Source organism: Jaculus jaculus, chromosome 5 (genome assembly GCF_020740685.1).
Source record: "Jaculus jaculus isolate mJacJac1 chromosome 5, mJacJac1.mat.Y.cur, whole genome shotgun sequence".
Taxonomy (NCBI): Eukaryota; Metazoa; Chordata; class Mammalia; order Rodentia; family Dipodidae; genus Jaculus; species Jaculus jaculus.
The window spans coordinates 107,393,645-107,409,502 of NC_059106.1; the positions used below are offsets into that span (position 1 = coordinate 107,393,645).

Below are 15,858 nucleotides of genomic sequence, written 5' to 3' on the forward strand. Positions count from 1 at the left end.
TGGGAGTGCTGACCTTCTATGAAATGTTCTAGTCCGGATGTGTGGAGCTGGGAGGAAATGAGCAGTTCTCCAGTGACAGTCACATGCCAGTTCTACCATGGGAGTGGAGTAGATACTATGATACTCATTTTATGGATGCAGAAAGCAAGCTGCAGAGAGTTCAGGTAGCCTGAAGTGACTAGTAAGCATAGAGCAAAACAGAAGTCCCTGCCCAGCCTAGCTCCCCGCCTCCCACCACCATGACTCCCCCTCGCTCCTGGGAGATCTCCTGACTTGACAGATGAGGAGACCAAGCTGGACTCAAATCTGTTCCTACTGAGTGTGTGTCTGTTTCCCAGCTGCTCAGGTTACTGAAGCTTAGATTCTTAGATTTCAGGGTAGTAGTGATGCCTCCTCACTCATGGCTACTTGCAGATCTGAGAAGCATATTTCACATTTCCTTGCTCAACCCACCAACAAAGATATTGAATAGAACAGGCATGACAGATGCAAGAATGAACCACTTAGTATGCCTCCTTCACATTGCTGAGGGCACAGCCCAGGCCATCTGCTCACCCAGCTCACTGTCCCAGCTACGTTCACCATAGGCGGGTCCAGAGCAGAAAGCATCACCTTCCATTTTGCCCCACACTTGTGCTATAATTATGGAAGAATATTGTATGATTGGAAGATAGCCTGCTTTCTTCAGCACTGCATGGAAAGTGTAGAGGCCAAACCTGGGTATAAATCTTGACCCAGGCTCCCATGGAGACTTGGAAGCCTGCATGCTCCCTGCTCCGTGAAGGTCAGTCCTGGCACACAGTACCCTGCTTGGTGTGTGCCACATCAGGCTTTGGCAAGGTAGGTAGCATGACATCAAAGCATTCCCACCCCTTCCTCCTGGGCTGGGCTGGGCTGGGTTATCCTAAATTGAATCCAACAGGGACAGCAGTGTGCTGAGTATCTGTAGGTTTGGATTGCATGTATGGGATAAAGTGAGAAACCACAGCTAGTCTGTGTTTGGTATAGGGTTGCTTGTCAGAGACCCCCAAAACCTTTTTCCATGTGATTGATGGGAGCCAGTCTTGTCTATGATAAAATGTTACTATTGAAAGTGGAATTTTTTTGGTTTAATTTTTTTCTTTCACTTATTTTTCTTCATTTGTATTTGTGTGTGTGTTTTTGTGTGTGTGTGTGTGTGTGTGTGTGCGTGTGCGCGTGCGCATACACTTGCATGTGTATTGGTGGACCAGGGTCTCCTGCCACTGCAAACAAGCACCAGATGCTTATGCTACTTTTTTGCATCTGGCTTATGTGGATGGCTTGGGAATTTAACCCTGGCCAGTAAGCTTTGCAAGCACTGCCTTTAACCACTGGGCAATCTTCCCAACCCCAAGTTTATTTTTTGAGACAATGTCTTATACTGGCTTCATATTTGCTGTATAGCCAAGGATGACTTTGCATTTCTGATCCACCTGCCTCTACCTCCTGAGTGCTAGGATTGTAGGCATTTTGTGCAGTTCTAGGGACTGAACCCAATGCTTCATGCATTCTACCATCTACGTTATTTCCTCAGTGTCTTTGTTTTGAGGCCATTGCTATGTGGTGACCATGGTTTGTTTTTCCTTATCAGAGACCCAAATTGGATTTCACGTCACAAATAAAGGCTAAAAAGTTAAATAAATCCCATTGTAATAAATACAGTTTATTAAAAACAAAAAACAAACAACAACAACAACAAAAAAAACTCAGCCAGGCATGGTGGCACACACCTTTAATCCCAGCACTTGGGAGGCAGAGGTAGGAGGTTCGCCATGAGTTCAAGGCCACCCTGAGACTACAGAGTGATTTCTAGGTCATCCTGAGCTGGAGTGAGACCCTATCTCAAAAAACCAAAAAACTAAAAATAAAAAGCTCAGATCCCAGAATTTTTTTTGTTTTGTTTTTGTTTTTTGAGGTAGGGTCTCACTCAGGTCCAGGCTGACCTGGAATTAACTCTGTCATCTCAGGGTGGTCTTGAACTCACGGCAGTCCTACCTCTGCCTCCCAAGTGCTGGGATTAAAGGCATGCGACACCACGCCTGGCAGAACTCAGAATTTTGAGGTAGTGGGAGCTACTCCAGAATCTGTCCTAGATTCTGGGGTCAAAAACAGTGAATAAGGGGGCTAAGGATATGGTTCTGTGATTAAAGGTGCTTGTTTGCAAAGCCTATTGGCCCAGGTTCAATTTCCCAGCATCTACAATGAACAATGAACCAGGATGTGTGTGGGAGGGGGGTGGCACTCAGTTGGGAGTGTGGGTAGGAAAATCACCATGAGTTCCAGATCATCCTGCACTAGAGTAAGACCATACCTAGGTTGGGGGGGGGGACCTAAAAGTAAATTAAAAAGATTGAACTAAACAGACAAAGGGTCCAAACATTTGGTCACTTGAGAAACAGGCAGAATTGACTTGTTCACACAGCCATTTTATCGGTGGGGAAGATGATTCTGGGGTGTAGCTCAGTTGGCAGAGTGCTTTTCTAGCATGTATGAGACTTTGGGTTCAATAATGAGGAACCAGGTACTCTGAACCCACTTTTGTCTTCTCCTGGTCCTGTATTTTCTGTGTTATGTCACACTGTCCCTACTACTTTCATAAAGACAGTGACAAGCAGTGGTAGAATCAGAAACTGTTCACTTCAAAATTTGCAGTAGCTATCCCATAGCAACCTTCATGCACATATCACGTGCGTCAAGCTTCCTCTGCTTGGTGCCAGCAATCCTTTCTTCCTGGGGCATCTGTGGGACCTTTGGAGACAGCTCAGAGCCAGCAATCTGGCAACCTTTAAGCCACATGTTGATAAGCCTTCTAGACCCTCCTGAGTCCTTCTCCATTGCCAGGTTTTCCAGTGGCCTTCTGTCCTCTCTGCTCTTGTGCTGGGCTTCCTGAAAAGAGGCTTCAGGCATCTCTGGTCCTGGAGCCAGCCTCTCCCTTCATGTTGAAGCCTCCTCTGCCTCTTGGTGTTCCTTTCTGGTTGGGTTTCTTACATAGCTGTCAACAGTACCTTGTCTGTATGCCTCATCTTTCTACACAGCTTAATGACAGTGTTCTTGAAAGCTGGCTATGATGACCCCTAGCCAAATCTCTCCTCAGCGTCATTATACCTGACAACTTTGGTCTCTTGTATTAGCAGCTCGCTACTTCATTGCTTCCACAATGCACCAGTGACTTCTGTGCCTCCCACTGTTTGCTCTCCTTTTTGCTCTTTCCTGATGGGCCATCATCACCAATAGGTGTTGAGGCCTGTCGTTCTGTCATCCAAACTTGCGTTTTTTCAGGGGTTTCCCAGAAGTTGTCTCCCAGAGACATTCCTTGAATGGATTGATGGACAGACAGACAAGTGTTGTTCTTCCTGTTGACCTGATGTCTGTGATCAGTTTCAATAAGTTTTCAATGCATGTCCTACCTTAAAATTAATGTGGCAAACCACAAGCTATTTTGAAATCACAGAAAATGAAAGTTGAGTGAGATGTAGAAGGTCATTTAAATTAAATCTTCAGGAAACTTGGGCACCTTTGCCTTTTTTATCCACAGTACTAGTGACTATTGTTGCTGTGGGCTGGTTCTTTCTCTGGAGACAGCTGGGAAGCCATTTTCAGTTCCTTGACATCATGAGGGGCATGGGTAACAGCTTGATGCCCTTCTGCTGGGCAAGAACCCTTTCTCCTTCCCCAGCATTGTTAGTGGTGCTGGAGCCTGCTGAGTCAGAAGGGATGTGTAGGTGGCTTGTGGCCAGGCTTCGGCAATGAAAGAGCTTTCTAGTATGTGACTGTGCCCTAGGAAATAAGCCCAGAGGGCAGGTTCTGGGTGAGAGTGGAAACAAAGTAAACTTCTGGTCCAGAACTCCATGAGAAAGATTGAAAGGGGCCAAGATGTGGTCCCCTGGATGCTTCCATGCGGTGACAAGGATCAAGTAGGGACAAGAGATCCCTGAGGTGCTTCTGTGGAGTAATCACACATGTAGTGCTAATACTACATGGCCTATGCTCCAGAGCAGGAACATTTATAGCAGCTATAAGTCTAAAACTCCTTACATGTTGTCCAATAGCCCCCATTTCAAGTCCCACGTGTATTTTAAACAAGCATCACTAAATTTACCATTTCTTTTGATTTTATTCATTTCAACAAAAACTCATTAAAAAGGACTGAGGAGGTAGCTCAGAAGATAAAGTGCCTGTCATGCAAGCATGAGGACTTGAGTTTAGATTCCCAGCACCCAGGAAAAATTGGCATAGGAGTGCCTAGCTATAGTTCTAGAGCCAGGAGGCAAAGATAAAAGGATCCTTAGGGCTGCTGGCTAGCTAGTGTACTTGAATCAGTGAGCTCTAGGTTCAATGCAAGACCTTGTCTCAAAAAATAAGGCGGGGAGGGCTTGAGAGATGGCATAGCGGTTAAGCATTTGCTTATGAAGCCAAAGGACCTAGGTTTGATTCCCCAGAACCCATTTAAGCCAGATGTACAAGGGGCACATGCATCTGGGGTTTGTTTGCAATGGCTAGAGGCCCTGCCATGCCCATTCTCTCTCTATCTGTCTCTCTTCTCTCTCTCTCTGCTTGCAAATAAATAAATTAAATTAAAAAAAATAAACTGGGGGCTGAGAGATGGCTTAGTGGTTAAGATGCTTGACTGCAAAGCCCAAGGACCCAGATTCAATTCCCCAGTACCCAAATAAGCCAAATGTACAAAGTGGTACATGCATCTGGAGTTTGTTTGCAGTGGCTAGAGGCCCTGGTGCACTCATTCTCTCTCTCTCTATCTGTGTCTGTCTGTCTGTCTGTCTGTTGTCTGTCTGTCTGTCTGTCTGTCTGTCTGTCTATCTATCTATCTATCTATCTATCTATCTATCTATCTATCTATATCTGCCTCTTTCTCTCATAAATAAATAAATAAAATATTTTTAAAAATAAGGTGCATGTGGGACATAGTGGTGCATTCATTTAATCCCAGCACTCGGGAATCAGAAGTAAGAGGATTGCTGTGAGTTTGAGGCCACCCTGAGACTACCTAGTGAATTCAGATTAACCTGGACTAGAGCAAAAAAGTCAGAGGGTTAGAGCTTGCTCAGCAGTTAAAGGCATAGCTTGGGTTTGATTCTCCACAGTATCCCCATAAAGCCAGATGCACAAGGTGGCACATGCATCTGGAATTTGTTTGCAGTGGCTGGAGGCCCTGGCACACACTTTTTGTCTTTGCCTCTTTCTCTGTCTGTCTCTCAAAAAAATGAATAAAAATATGTTTAAAAATAAGGTGAAGTACAACTGTGAAAGATACTCAATGTTAACCTCTGGCCTCCATACACATATGCATGTATACCCACACACATAAATGCATGCAAATTAAATAATAAGATTCATTAAGGGCTGGAGAGACAGCTTAGTGGTTAAAGGCACTTGCTTGCAAAACCTGATGGCCTGGGTTCAGTTCTCCAGTATCCATGTAAAGCCAAATGCACAAGGTGGCATATGTATCTGGAGTTTGTTTGCAGTGGCAAGAGGCCCTGACATACCCATTCATTCTCTCTCTCTGCTTATAAAACAAAAGATACTTTTAAAAATATTTACTAAATAGATTTCTCATTGAGTGTCCTATGCAAATTTTTTTTCACATAAATAAACCAGCTCTGTGTCTAGGGATATAGCTGAATGATAAAGCACTTCCCTGGTATGTGTTAAGACCCTGGGTTTAATCCCTAGCACCAAGTAAGCAAACAAACTCAAAATCAAATCCTTTTTTAGAGCCCATGTTATAATGTTATGATTAAGAAAATATGGACATCAGAAGAAGTGGCATCTTCTGAGGCAATGGAATCACTGAAAGCTCCCTATAATTTATTTATTTATTTATTTATTTATTGATATCTTTATTTTGGGGGGTTTTTGAGGTGGGGTCTCACATTAAACCAGGCTGACTACATTCACTATGTAGTCTCAGGGTAGCCTCGAACTCTCAACAATCCTCCTACCTCAGTTTCCTGAGTGCTAGGATTAAAGGTGTGCACCACCATGCCCGGCTTCCTATGATTTATTTAGGCAACTTTCTTTCAGTACTGGGGGTTGAACCTAGGACTTTGTGCATGCTAGGCAAGCACTCTACCCATGTGGTGCTTTCTAGCCTCAGGATGTATTTAGATAGGGTTCTAAGGGTTGCCTTCAGCTTATATTGGGTGGTGGGGTGGAGAAGTTTGGCTTTTGTAGAAGTGGCAGAGGTCAGTGCCAATCCAGATGGCCTGGGACATATTGCCTCTTGGGTCAGCATTGGCTCACGGGCTGTGTCTGTGCCCACAGGAAGGAGAGGAGCAGGAAGAGCCTCGTGGCAAGGAGGAGCGCCAGGAGCCCAGTGCAACGGCCCGGAAGGTGGGGAGGCCTGGCCGGAAGCGCAAGCACCCACCGGTAAGTGTCCTGTTGCACATGATCTGCATTTGTGCCTTGGGGATAGGCAGGCCAGCTGCATAGCTTCTTCAGACTCATGACTCCTCCAAGCACCCGTCCTTTCTCTGACTTCTCTGTTAGAAACCAGAGGCTCTGGAGCTGGGGAACTTGGCTGGGAGTGTTGGAGTTGGGATTTTAAGCAAGTCCCTGAACCCTGGACCCCCTCTGGAAGGGCACAAGAGAGCTGCACAGCCACATACTGGCCCTAGGCCTCATCCTTTATGAAGGGAACTGTAGGAAGGTGGACCCAAGGTCAGAGCCTGATCACAGAGAAAGACTTGAAGGCTGGGCTGTCTCTGTAAGAGAAGAAACAGATGCTGGGGAGGGCCCTCAGGGTGGAGACAATGCAGCAAGCCAGCCCATGAGCTCCAGGCTCTAGGGAGCTATGCCTTTGAGGTCTAGGGGAGCTCTGGAGTTGCTCAAGGAAAGTGCTAGGGAGGGGTGCTGCAGGCTGGAAGAGCGTGCCTGCCTGTCTTAATCTTGGGGGTGGATAATTATTTCCCAGCACCAAAGCCAGCTGGTTCCTTTCTCTCAGCCCTTCCAGTAGAGAATGGTAAACTTGGAGCAGGAAGGTAAAGGATACCAGTGGCTGTGGATTGGTAACTCAGCCCTTCAAGGCAATGTTCTCAGCAGGGCAAGGAGCCCAGGATTTTCATACAGCAGAAGTAGGGAAATGGGTTGGGGAAGCAGGAGTCAGAGAAACTAGTGGGCACTAAAGTGTGCTGAAGATGTGAAGAGGAGGGCAGACATTAGGTAACTTAACTGGTAAATCATTTAGAATATTTCAGTAATAAAGCAAGCATGGATATTTTATGTCCTGGAATGAAAAATTCCCATAACAAGGGGCAAGCATGAGACAGGATTTCAAAAGAATTTCCGGTTTGCAGCAGGCTACATTGGCAGATTCCTGGATGGGAATCTGGGCTTCTCTACCCAAGAGCACCATAAGAGAGAAGGTTGGAGCCAGGCTTGGTGGCACGTGCCTTTAATCCCAGCACTCGGGAGGCAAAGGTAGGAGGATCGCCATGAGTTCAAGGTTACCCTGAGACTACATAGTGAATTCCAGGTTAGCCTGGGCTAGAGTGAGCCCTACCTCAAAAAAAGAAAGAAAGGAAGGAAGGAAGGAAGGTAGGAAGGAAGGAAGGAAGGCAGGCAGGCAGGCAGGCAGGCAGAAGGGTGATGGGGAAGATGGGGGACTAGGCTGCAGAAAGGCCCCACTTCTGACTCCATGCATGCCCTTGTCCTCCTGAGGCTGCTTAGCCCTGAATTTGCAAAGTGAAGATCTAGTTGCAGATGGTTATTGCAAAGCTACTATCTGTGACAAAGAAGGACTGAGTGACCCTTTCACTTCAAGTTGTAGGTCTCTAGAATCAGAGGAAAGGCACAGCATTGACAAGGGGGGAGGTGAAGGTATGGGTTCAGAGGGTACAAGGAAATGATGGCAAATAACAGTGAGAGAAGAGTGGTGGCTGGAGCAGGCCTCAGTGCAGAAGGAAACGTACTGTCTTTGCAGACCTGAATTTGAATCCTAGCTCTGCACCTCACCGCCTATATGAGCTTAAACCAAGTAACTGCCTGAAACTCAGGTTCCCCTTCTGCAGAATAGACATAGGCAAGATGTGTTTTTTTCTAGATTGTTGTAACAATGAGATGAGTTCAATTTGCTACCATTTAGTGCTGAGCAAGGACTAGGCCTGCTCTTTTCTAGTCAATCCTTTCCTCTCAGGAGTCCTGGGCAATCATGGTTGGACTAAAGAAAAGGCTTGGATTTACTGCTGCCTAGCTATGTGACTTTGCACAGTTACTTAACCTCAGTGGTAAAAGAGGGCTAAATATCTGCCCCATTGGTTTCCTGGGGAGCTTTGCAAACAGCACAGTGGAGCCCAAATGTGCAGTGCTGACTGGGCAATGAACCTGTGTTATTGCAGGGGTTGGTGCCCATAGACTGGGGTGTAGTTGCCTTTGGGGTAGGGTCTAGCATTGGCTTTTGAGCAACCCTGAAGGAGGCAGTATACATCTTATGTAAGGCACTGTCTGGATGTAGGCTAATCAATGTCCTAGGTGACACCAGCAGCCATCTGGACTCCCAAGACTCTCTCTGGGGGAGGTAGTACTGCTAGGGATTCTGGGACGGTGCAGCGCAGTTGGTAGAGTGCTTGGTTAGCATGTATGAAGTCCTGGGTTCACTCTCCAGCACTGCCTAAAACTGGGTCTGGTGGGATGCACCTGTAATCCCAATTGAGGTCATTCTCAGCTGTACTGTTTGAAGACATACTGGGCTAGAGAAAAAAGAAGAAAGGAAGGGAGAAGCAAGGGAGAAATGGAAGGTGGGAGGGAAGGGTTACTTTGCACATTGGAGAAAATGAATGAGCCACATGGTGAAATCCCTGTTTCAGGTAGGGACAGCACATGGTCCCAACCTGAGCCCCACAGGTTCTTCTGCATTTGTGAGGCAGGCGCTGGCCCTCCCTTCTCCTACTATCCCCTCTCCTCCTGGGTTTCTGTGGGACCTGCTGCAGCTGTAGCCCTGGGAATAAATTTCCCAATGAGCATTAAAGCAGCCAAGTGTGTCACACACATAAACCTAGAGGGGGCAGGAAGCTTGGCTCAGAGCTTGACAGATGTTAATGAAGGGGGGAGGCCTGAGAAGGAGAGAGGAACCCTGGCTGGGGGTGGGGGTTTCCCTTGAGCAAATTTTGCTCTCTAGACAGAGAGATCAAGATACACCACCCAGCTGGGCCAAGTGGGTGTGGTGGTGTACGCCTTTAACCCCAGCACTCCGGAGGTAGAAGTAGGAGGATCACAGTGAGTTCAAGGCCACCCTGAGACTACATAGTGAATTCTAGGTCAGCCTGGGCTAGAGTGAGACCCTACCTCGAAAAACCAAAAAAAAAAAAAAAAAAAAAAAAGATATACCACCTATTCCTCCCCACCTCCAAGGCTAAGAAACTCGGCTCCCTCCTCTCCTTTGCCCCCATTTCTGTCCATCTTTGCCATCAGTAGGTCACCTGTCCTTGATATCCTCCAGCCTTTTTTTTTTTCAAGGTAAGGTCTTGCTCTAGCCCAGGCTAACCTAGAATTCATTATGTAGTTTCAGAGTGGCCTTGAACTCACAGTGATCCTACCTCTGCCTCCCAAGTGCTATGATTAAAGGTGTGTTTCACCATGCCCAGCCCTTTTTTTGTTGTTGTTTGTTTTTATTTTGTTTTAGTTTTTTTGTTTGTTTGTTTTTTGAGATAGGGTCTCACTCTGGCCCAGGCGGACCTGAAATTCACTTTGTAGTCTCAGGGTGGCCTTGAACTCACAGTGATCCTCCTACCTCTGCCTCCGACGTGCTATGATTAAAGGTGTGTTCCACCATGCCCAGCATTTTTTTTTCTTTTTTTGGCTTTTTGAGATAGGGTCTCACTCTGGCCCAGGCTGTCCTGGGATTCACTATGTAGTCTCAGGGTAGCCTTGAACTCACGGCGATCCTCCTACCTCTGCCTCCTAAGTGCTGGGATTAAAGGCGTGCACCACCATGCCTGGCTTCTTTTTAGTGTGTTTTTTAACTTTTTTTTTTTATTGACAACTTTCATAATTATAAACAATATCCTATGGTAATTCCCTCCCTCCCCCCACTTTCCCCTTTGAAACTCCACTCTCTTATCATATTGATACCCTCCCCCCTCTCAATCAGTCTCTATTTTATTTCGATGTCATGATCTTTTCTTTTTTTAATTTTTTATGTTTATTTACTTATTTATTTGAAAGTGACAGACAGAGAAAGAGGCAGAGAGAGAGAGAGAGAGAGAGAATGGACACACCAGGGCCTCCAGCCACTGCAAATGAACTCCAGATGTGTGCACCCCCTTGTGCATCTGGCTAACATGGGTCCTGGGGAATCAAGCCTCAAACCGGGGTCCTTAGGCTTTACAGGCAAGCGCTTAACCGCTAAGCCATCTCTCCAGCCTTTTTTTCAGTTTTTTGATGTAGGATCTTTCTCTAGCCAAGGCTGACCTGGAATTTATTCTTCAGTCTCAGGGTGACCCCAGACTCGTGGCAATACTCTTACCTCTGCCTCCTGAGTGCTGGAATTAAAGGTGTGCACAACCACACCTGGCTCTTGCTTTGTTTTTTGAGAGTAGCAGTATTTTTTACTTGATTTTATTTATTTTTATTCTTTATTTCTTTTGAGTTCAAGATGGCCTCAAACGTACTTGCACTCAAGGTTGACCTTGAACTCCTGATCCTCTTATTTCCACCTCCCAAGTGCTGGAATTATCATGGAGTACCACCACATCCAGCCTTTGTTTTGGTTTTGGCTTTTGAAACATGGTCTCTCTCCATAGCTTGGTTGACCTAGAATTTACTGTAAGGCCTTAAACTTGCTATGATCCCCCTGCTGTTGACTTCTAGGTGCTGGATTACAGGCCATGCCCAGCCCTTGGTGCCATTATCTCTTTTGCATAACTGCCAACTGCAGTTGTGTTTATCCACCCTCACTGAAAATAGAGACCAGGAATAAAGGCCAATAGCACTTTGTTGTTTATAAAGGTCTATTAAAATTATCACCTAAGCATGGTGGTACACACCTTAATCCCAGAACTCAATTCTAGCACTCAGGAGGCAGATGTAGGAGTGGAGTATCAATGTGAGTTGGAGAAGTTAACCTAGGCTAGAGTAAGACCCTACCTCTGAGAACAAATAAACAAACAACAACAAAAAACTGAAATGAACCCTTTGGGCTGGAGTCAGTGGTTAAGGCACTTGTCTGAAAAGCCTAAACAACCCAAGTTCAATTCTCCAGTATCCATGTAAAGCCAGATGCACAAAGTGGCACAAGCATCTGGAGTCCATTTACAAGTGGCTAGAAGCCCTGGCATGCCTATTCTGTCTGTCAATCTCTCTTCTATCTTTTTTTCCTTGCGAGTAAATAAATAAAAATATGGGAACAATTCTTTTTTAAAAATCACCTAGGACTGGGGAGATGGCTCAGTTGTTAAAGTGCTTGCTTCCACAGCCTAATGGCCCTGGATCAGTTCCCCAGTATCCACATAAAGCCAGATGTACAAAATAGTGCATGTGTCTGGAGTCTGTCTACAGCAGTAAGAAAATATGGCACACTCATTCTCTCTCCTTCTGTCTGTCTGTCTCTCTCTCTCCCCCTTTTCCCTCTCCCTGTCTCCTCCTGCAAATAAACAAATATAAAAATAAATAAAATGCAGCCAGGTGTGATGGCACACACCTTTAGTCCCGGCATGCAGGAGGCAGGGGTAGAATGATATCCATGAGTTCAAGGCCATCCTGAGACTACATAGTGAATTCCAGGTCTGCCTGGACTAGAGTACAACCGACCTCAAACAAAAGGGAGGGGGGGACTGCAGAGTAGCTGTTAAGGCATTTGCCTGCAAAGCCAAAGGACCCAGGTTCAACTCCCCAGGATCCATGTAAGCCAGATGCACAAGGTGGCACATGCGTCTGGAGTTTGTTTGCAGTGGCTGGAGGCCCATTCCCTCCCTGCCTCTTTCTCTCTCAAATAAATAAATAAATAATATACTTAAAAATATAACTGAGAGCGCTTTCCTGGCATGCACAAGACCCTGGGTTTGTTCCCCAGCACTGCATAAACCAGGTGTGATGATGCATACCTGTAATTCCAGCACTTGGAAGGTACAAGCAAAAGGAATAGAAATTCAAGGTCATCCTCATCTATATAGTTTGAACCCAGCCTGGGATACATATGACACTCAAAGCATGGAAGCAAGCAAGCAAGAACAAAGAAAGGAAATAAACAGACTGAGGGAGGTGATTGACTCAAATATCAGGGAGCCCAAGTTTAGGAGGGTAAGGTTGTGATGGGCTTGAGGACTGGGGAGGCAGGTCTGCTTGAAAACAGGCAGCAGCCCTGGTTCTCCTGAAGCACTGGCAAGAGCCAAGAGGCTATGAGCAACAGGAAATAGGAAACCAACTGTGGGGCTGGGCAGGGCTTAGTAAGGGAGCTGGCACCTGGGCCAGGCTGGCCAATGCCCCTTAATGAAGAGAAGGGGTGGGCATCTGAGGCCAAGCCTGTGTGTGTCCGGGTGGAGAGGAAGGCACATCTTCCTGTTTGCCAGCTCCTAAAGACATTGCAGCATGACAAGTAACACTGTCTGAGGCTAGTTCCTGCCTGGTCACAAGCCCAGACAGCACTGCAAAGGCTTTTGTCCTTTGTGGGTGGTTCCAGCTGGGGCATTTGAGGGACAGTTTCTGCCCTGGCCCACCAGACCTGGGGGAGGGGGAGCAGTGACCTGTCCCACATACCCTGTTTACTAACTACATGCATTTATTCATTGAAGATTTATACCCACCAACTTCCTCCAGCTTTATTTTTGCTTGGAGGGAGCATTCTGAGGTCACCTCTTGCTAAGAATAACCCAGAAAGGGCGGAGGAGTGGGAGGAGGGGGTTGGGAGCTGGCACTGAGCTCAGCTGAGCCAAGCCTGCCTCCTCACTCCATAGCAACCCTCCTGCACAGCCCAGAGGGGGTGGGTTCTAGAGGGCAGAAGTGACCCTTGCAATTTCAACAAGCTGGGCACAGTTGTACTCAGCTTTGAGAACTTTGCAGTAATGGGTTAATGAGCCTTTTCAATCTTCTCCAAGTTGAGAGCTCAAATCCCCTCCTTGTCTGCAGACCAGAGGAGCTCCTGCGCTAACTCACTGAACCAAGACTTGACAACTTGAGCCCCTTGATTTTAGGCTCTCTCAGTCCTGGGCATCAGCACCTACCTGTACCAGTATTGACTTTTCTTCCTGTGAGTCCCATCAGTACATGCTGTAATCCTCTCCTGTCTTTTCATGTGTTGTTGGAAGATGAGAGGAACATGGTGCAGTGAAGTAGCTCCTGAGAGTTGAGACTGTTCACTCCTGAGCTTTGCCATCTTGAGCAGTCAAGGTGATGTGGACGGAGTCTAGTGCTGTGCTCATGAGTAGTGTGGACCTAAGGATCATGGGAATCCTAAGGGTGCTGAGAAAGCTAGGGAAGACATGCTAGAAGGTTTGGTGCTTGTCTGGCCCTTAAAGGAGAGGGACAGTTGAGGTAAAAGTAGATCCTGTGGTAGCCTTGCTGAGAGAGGTGTGTATAGGGGCAGATGTATTGTAAGGAGTCTAGTGATGGGCTTCGTGTCTACCACCTTGTTTGTGTGGACTAGGAGTTTATTTTAAAAATGTGCCAGGCGTGGTGGTGCACGCCTTTAATCCCAGCACTCAGGAGGCAGAGGTAGGAGGATCACTGTGAGTTCAAGGCCACCCTGAGAATATATAGTGAATTCTAGGTCAGCCTGGCCTAGAATGAAACCCTACCTTGAAAAAAAAAAAATCCCTCTATGTGTGTACCCTCCTGACTCCTCCCTATAGTCACGTTAGTCCTTCTTACCCACCAGTCTCCTCAGTGTCTTCCTAGGAGTCCAGCTGCACTGGCCTCACTCCTACTGTGCAGGCACTGAGTATCACCCCAGGAAAGTCACTGACCTTGGCTTCCTATCCTCACACTTACCTAGAGAGTTGTGTGCATGTAATGGTTAACACTGTCAACTTGACAGGATCTAGAATCAACTAGGAGACAAACATCTGAGGGATGCATGAGGGAGCTTTTAGATTACATTAACATGGAGCTTCTCGATTGGGCCGAGGTGGGAAAACCCACTTTGAATGTGAACAGCCCCATTCATAGGCTGTGGTTCATGACAAGAAAGAGAAGGTGAGCTGACTACTTGCAATTCTCTGTTGACTTCCTGACTGCGGCTGCAATGTGACTATCCACCTCATGCGGCCACTACCACACCTTCCCCACCATGTTGGACTATACCCCGAAACCGTGAGCCAAAATAAACTATTTCTTCCCTTAAATTGCTTTTGTCAGGTATTTTATTGCAACAATAAGAAAAGTAATACAGTGCATCTCAGCTCTTCCCCCTTAGGAGAGAGATTAGTGAGCTGGAAATCTCCAGAGAAGGGCTAAATTGATCAAGGAGTACTGGGGACAGACTAAAGAGATTATGGCCCTCTAGACTAGAGGGACGAGGCCCAGTGAACTCAGATGGGATTAGGTTGGAAAATCATATCAAATGGGACAGAATGAGCACAGTGCTGGGGCCAGGGAGGACACCCTTGAGACGTATCAGAAGCACGCATCATTTTCTCGGTGTGTGTGGTTCCCTTCTTCTCTAATCTGTCACCCTCAAAATAGCAGAGACTAGAAATAAAAGTAACTTCAGAAGAGAATTCCTAGCAGGGCACGCGGACACATGCTTTAATCCCAGAACTAAGAAGGTAGAAGTAGGAGGATTGCTGTGCCAGGTCAGCCTGGGCTAGAGCAAGACCTTACCTCAAAAAGGTGGGAGGGCAGTTGGGAGATGGCTTAGCAGTTAAGTCAATTGCTTGCAAAGTCAACTGACCCAGGTTCGATTCCCCAGTACCCACATGAAGCAGGATGCCAAAGTGGCACATGTGTCTGGAGTTCATTTGCATTGGCTAGAGGTCCTGTAATACCCATTCTGTCTCTTTCTCTCTCTCTCTTTATGCCTCTCTCTGCTTGCAAATAAATAAATAAAAATACTTTAAAAGAGAGAGAATTCCTTTAGATGCCTGACTGTCCTATGCATAATGGCACTTTCAAGGGATCCTCCAGCTTACCTGAAACCCTTTGAGGTTGACTTCATAGAGCCCAGCCAGTCCCTCTTCCAGGTGGGTAGAAGTTCCTGCTTAATAGTTTGGCTGCTTGCTTGGCATCCATTTGCCATGGATTGTGATAGCCTAATGGCAATTTGGCTGAGCACTCAGGTTGAAAGGTCTCTGGGGAAGAGAAGGCAGCTTCTAGCAGAAATGGAGTAGCCCTCTTAGGTCACCAGTCTAGTTGTTCCTTGCCTGAAGGACCTGGTGTCCCTTTCAGCTGTTTCGGGAGAAAAAAAAAAAAAAAAAAGAACTGGAGGAGTCAGGCCTAGTTCCAAAGCTGTAAAGTGTAACTCCATTTACTCCAGGAAGGCTGCTGGACAGGGAGCCCTTAGGAACCTTTTCTGGAAGCAGGCATGGCATGAGTGCTCTTGCTACCACAGGCCACTTCCAGCTGCAAGCAGATGTGTGACAGGGCTGCCAGAGAAGGCTGCAGGAAGGGCTATGGGGTGGGCAGTGGTGGCCCAGTGCCAGTGCTTCAGGGGCAGGGCTGCCCTGCTTATTGGTCATTTGGCTGTTTCCTGAAACTAGAAACCTGGAAAAATCCAGGCTGGGTGGGGGTTTATGGGCCTGCAGGACCTGAGGAAGTCAGCGAGCCAGGAGCAGCAGCAGAGTGAGCAGCTGGAAAGTTGTCCGTATGCTTTTGTTTACATTGTTTCTGGCATCCATGGGACTGTGACACCCCTGAGACAGTTGGTGTCTGTTGGTTAGTGATTGTTGT

General features: G+C 46.7%; 1 protein-coding gene across 2 annotated transcripts in view; it reads left to right on the forward strand.

Moving 5' to 3' along the window:
• Positions 1 to 15,858, forward strand: part of Dnmt3a (DNA methyltransferase 3 alpha) — a 139,837-nt gene that overhangs the window by 51,563 nt on the left and 72,416 nt on the right. For both annotated transcript variants that reach the window (XM_045149784.1, XM_045149783.1), the window contains exon 3: positions 6,307 to 6,411. In XM_045149784.1, the coding sequence (XP_045005719.1) occupies positions 6,307 to 6,411 (105 nt within the window). The remainder of the gene's footprint in view (positions 1 to 6,306; positions 6,412 to 15,858) is intronic.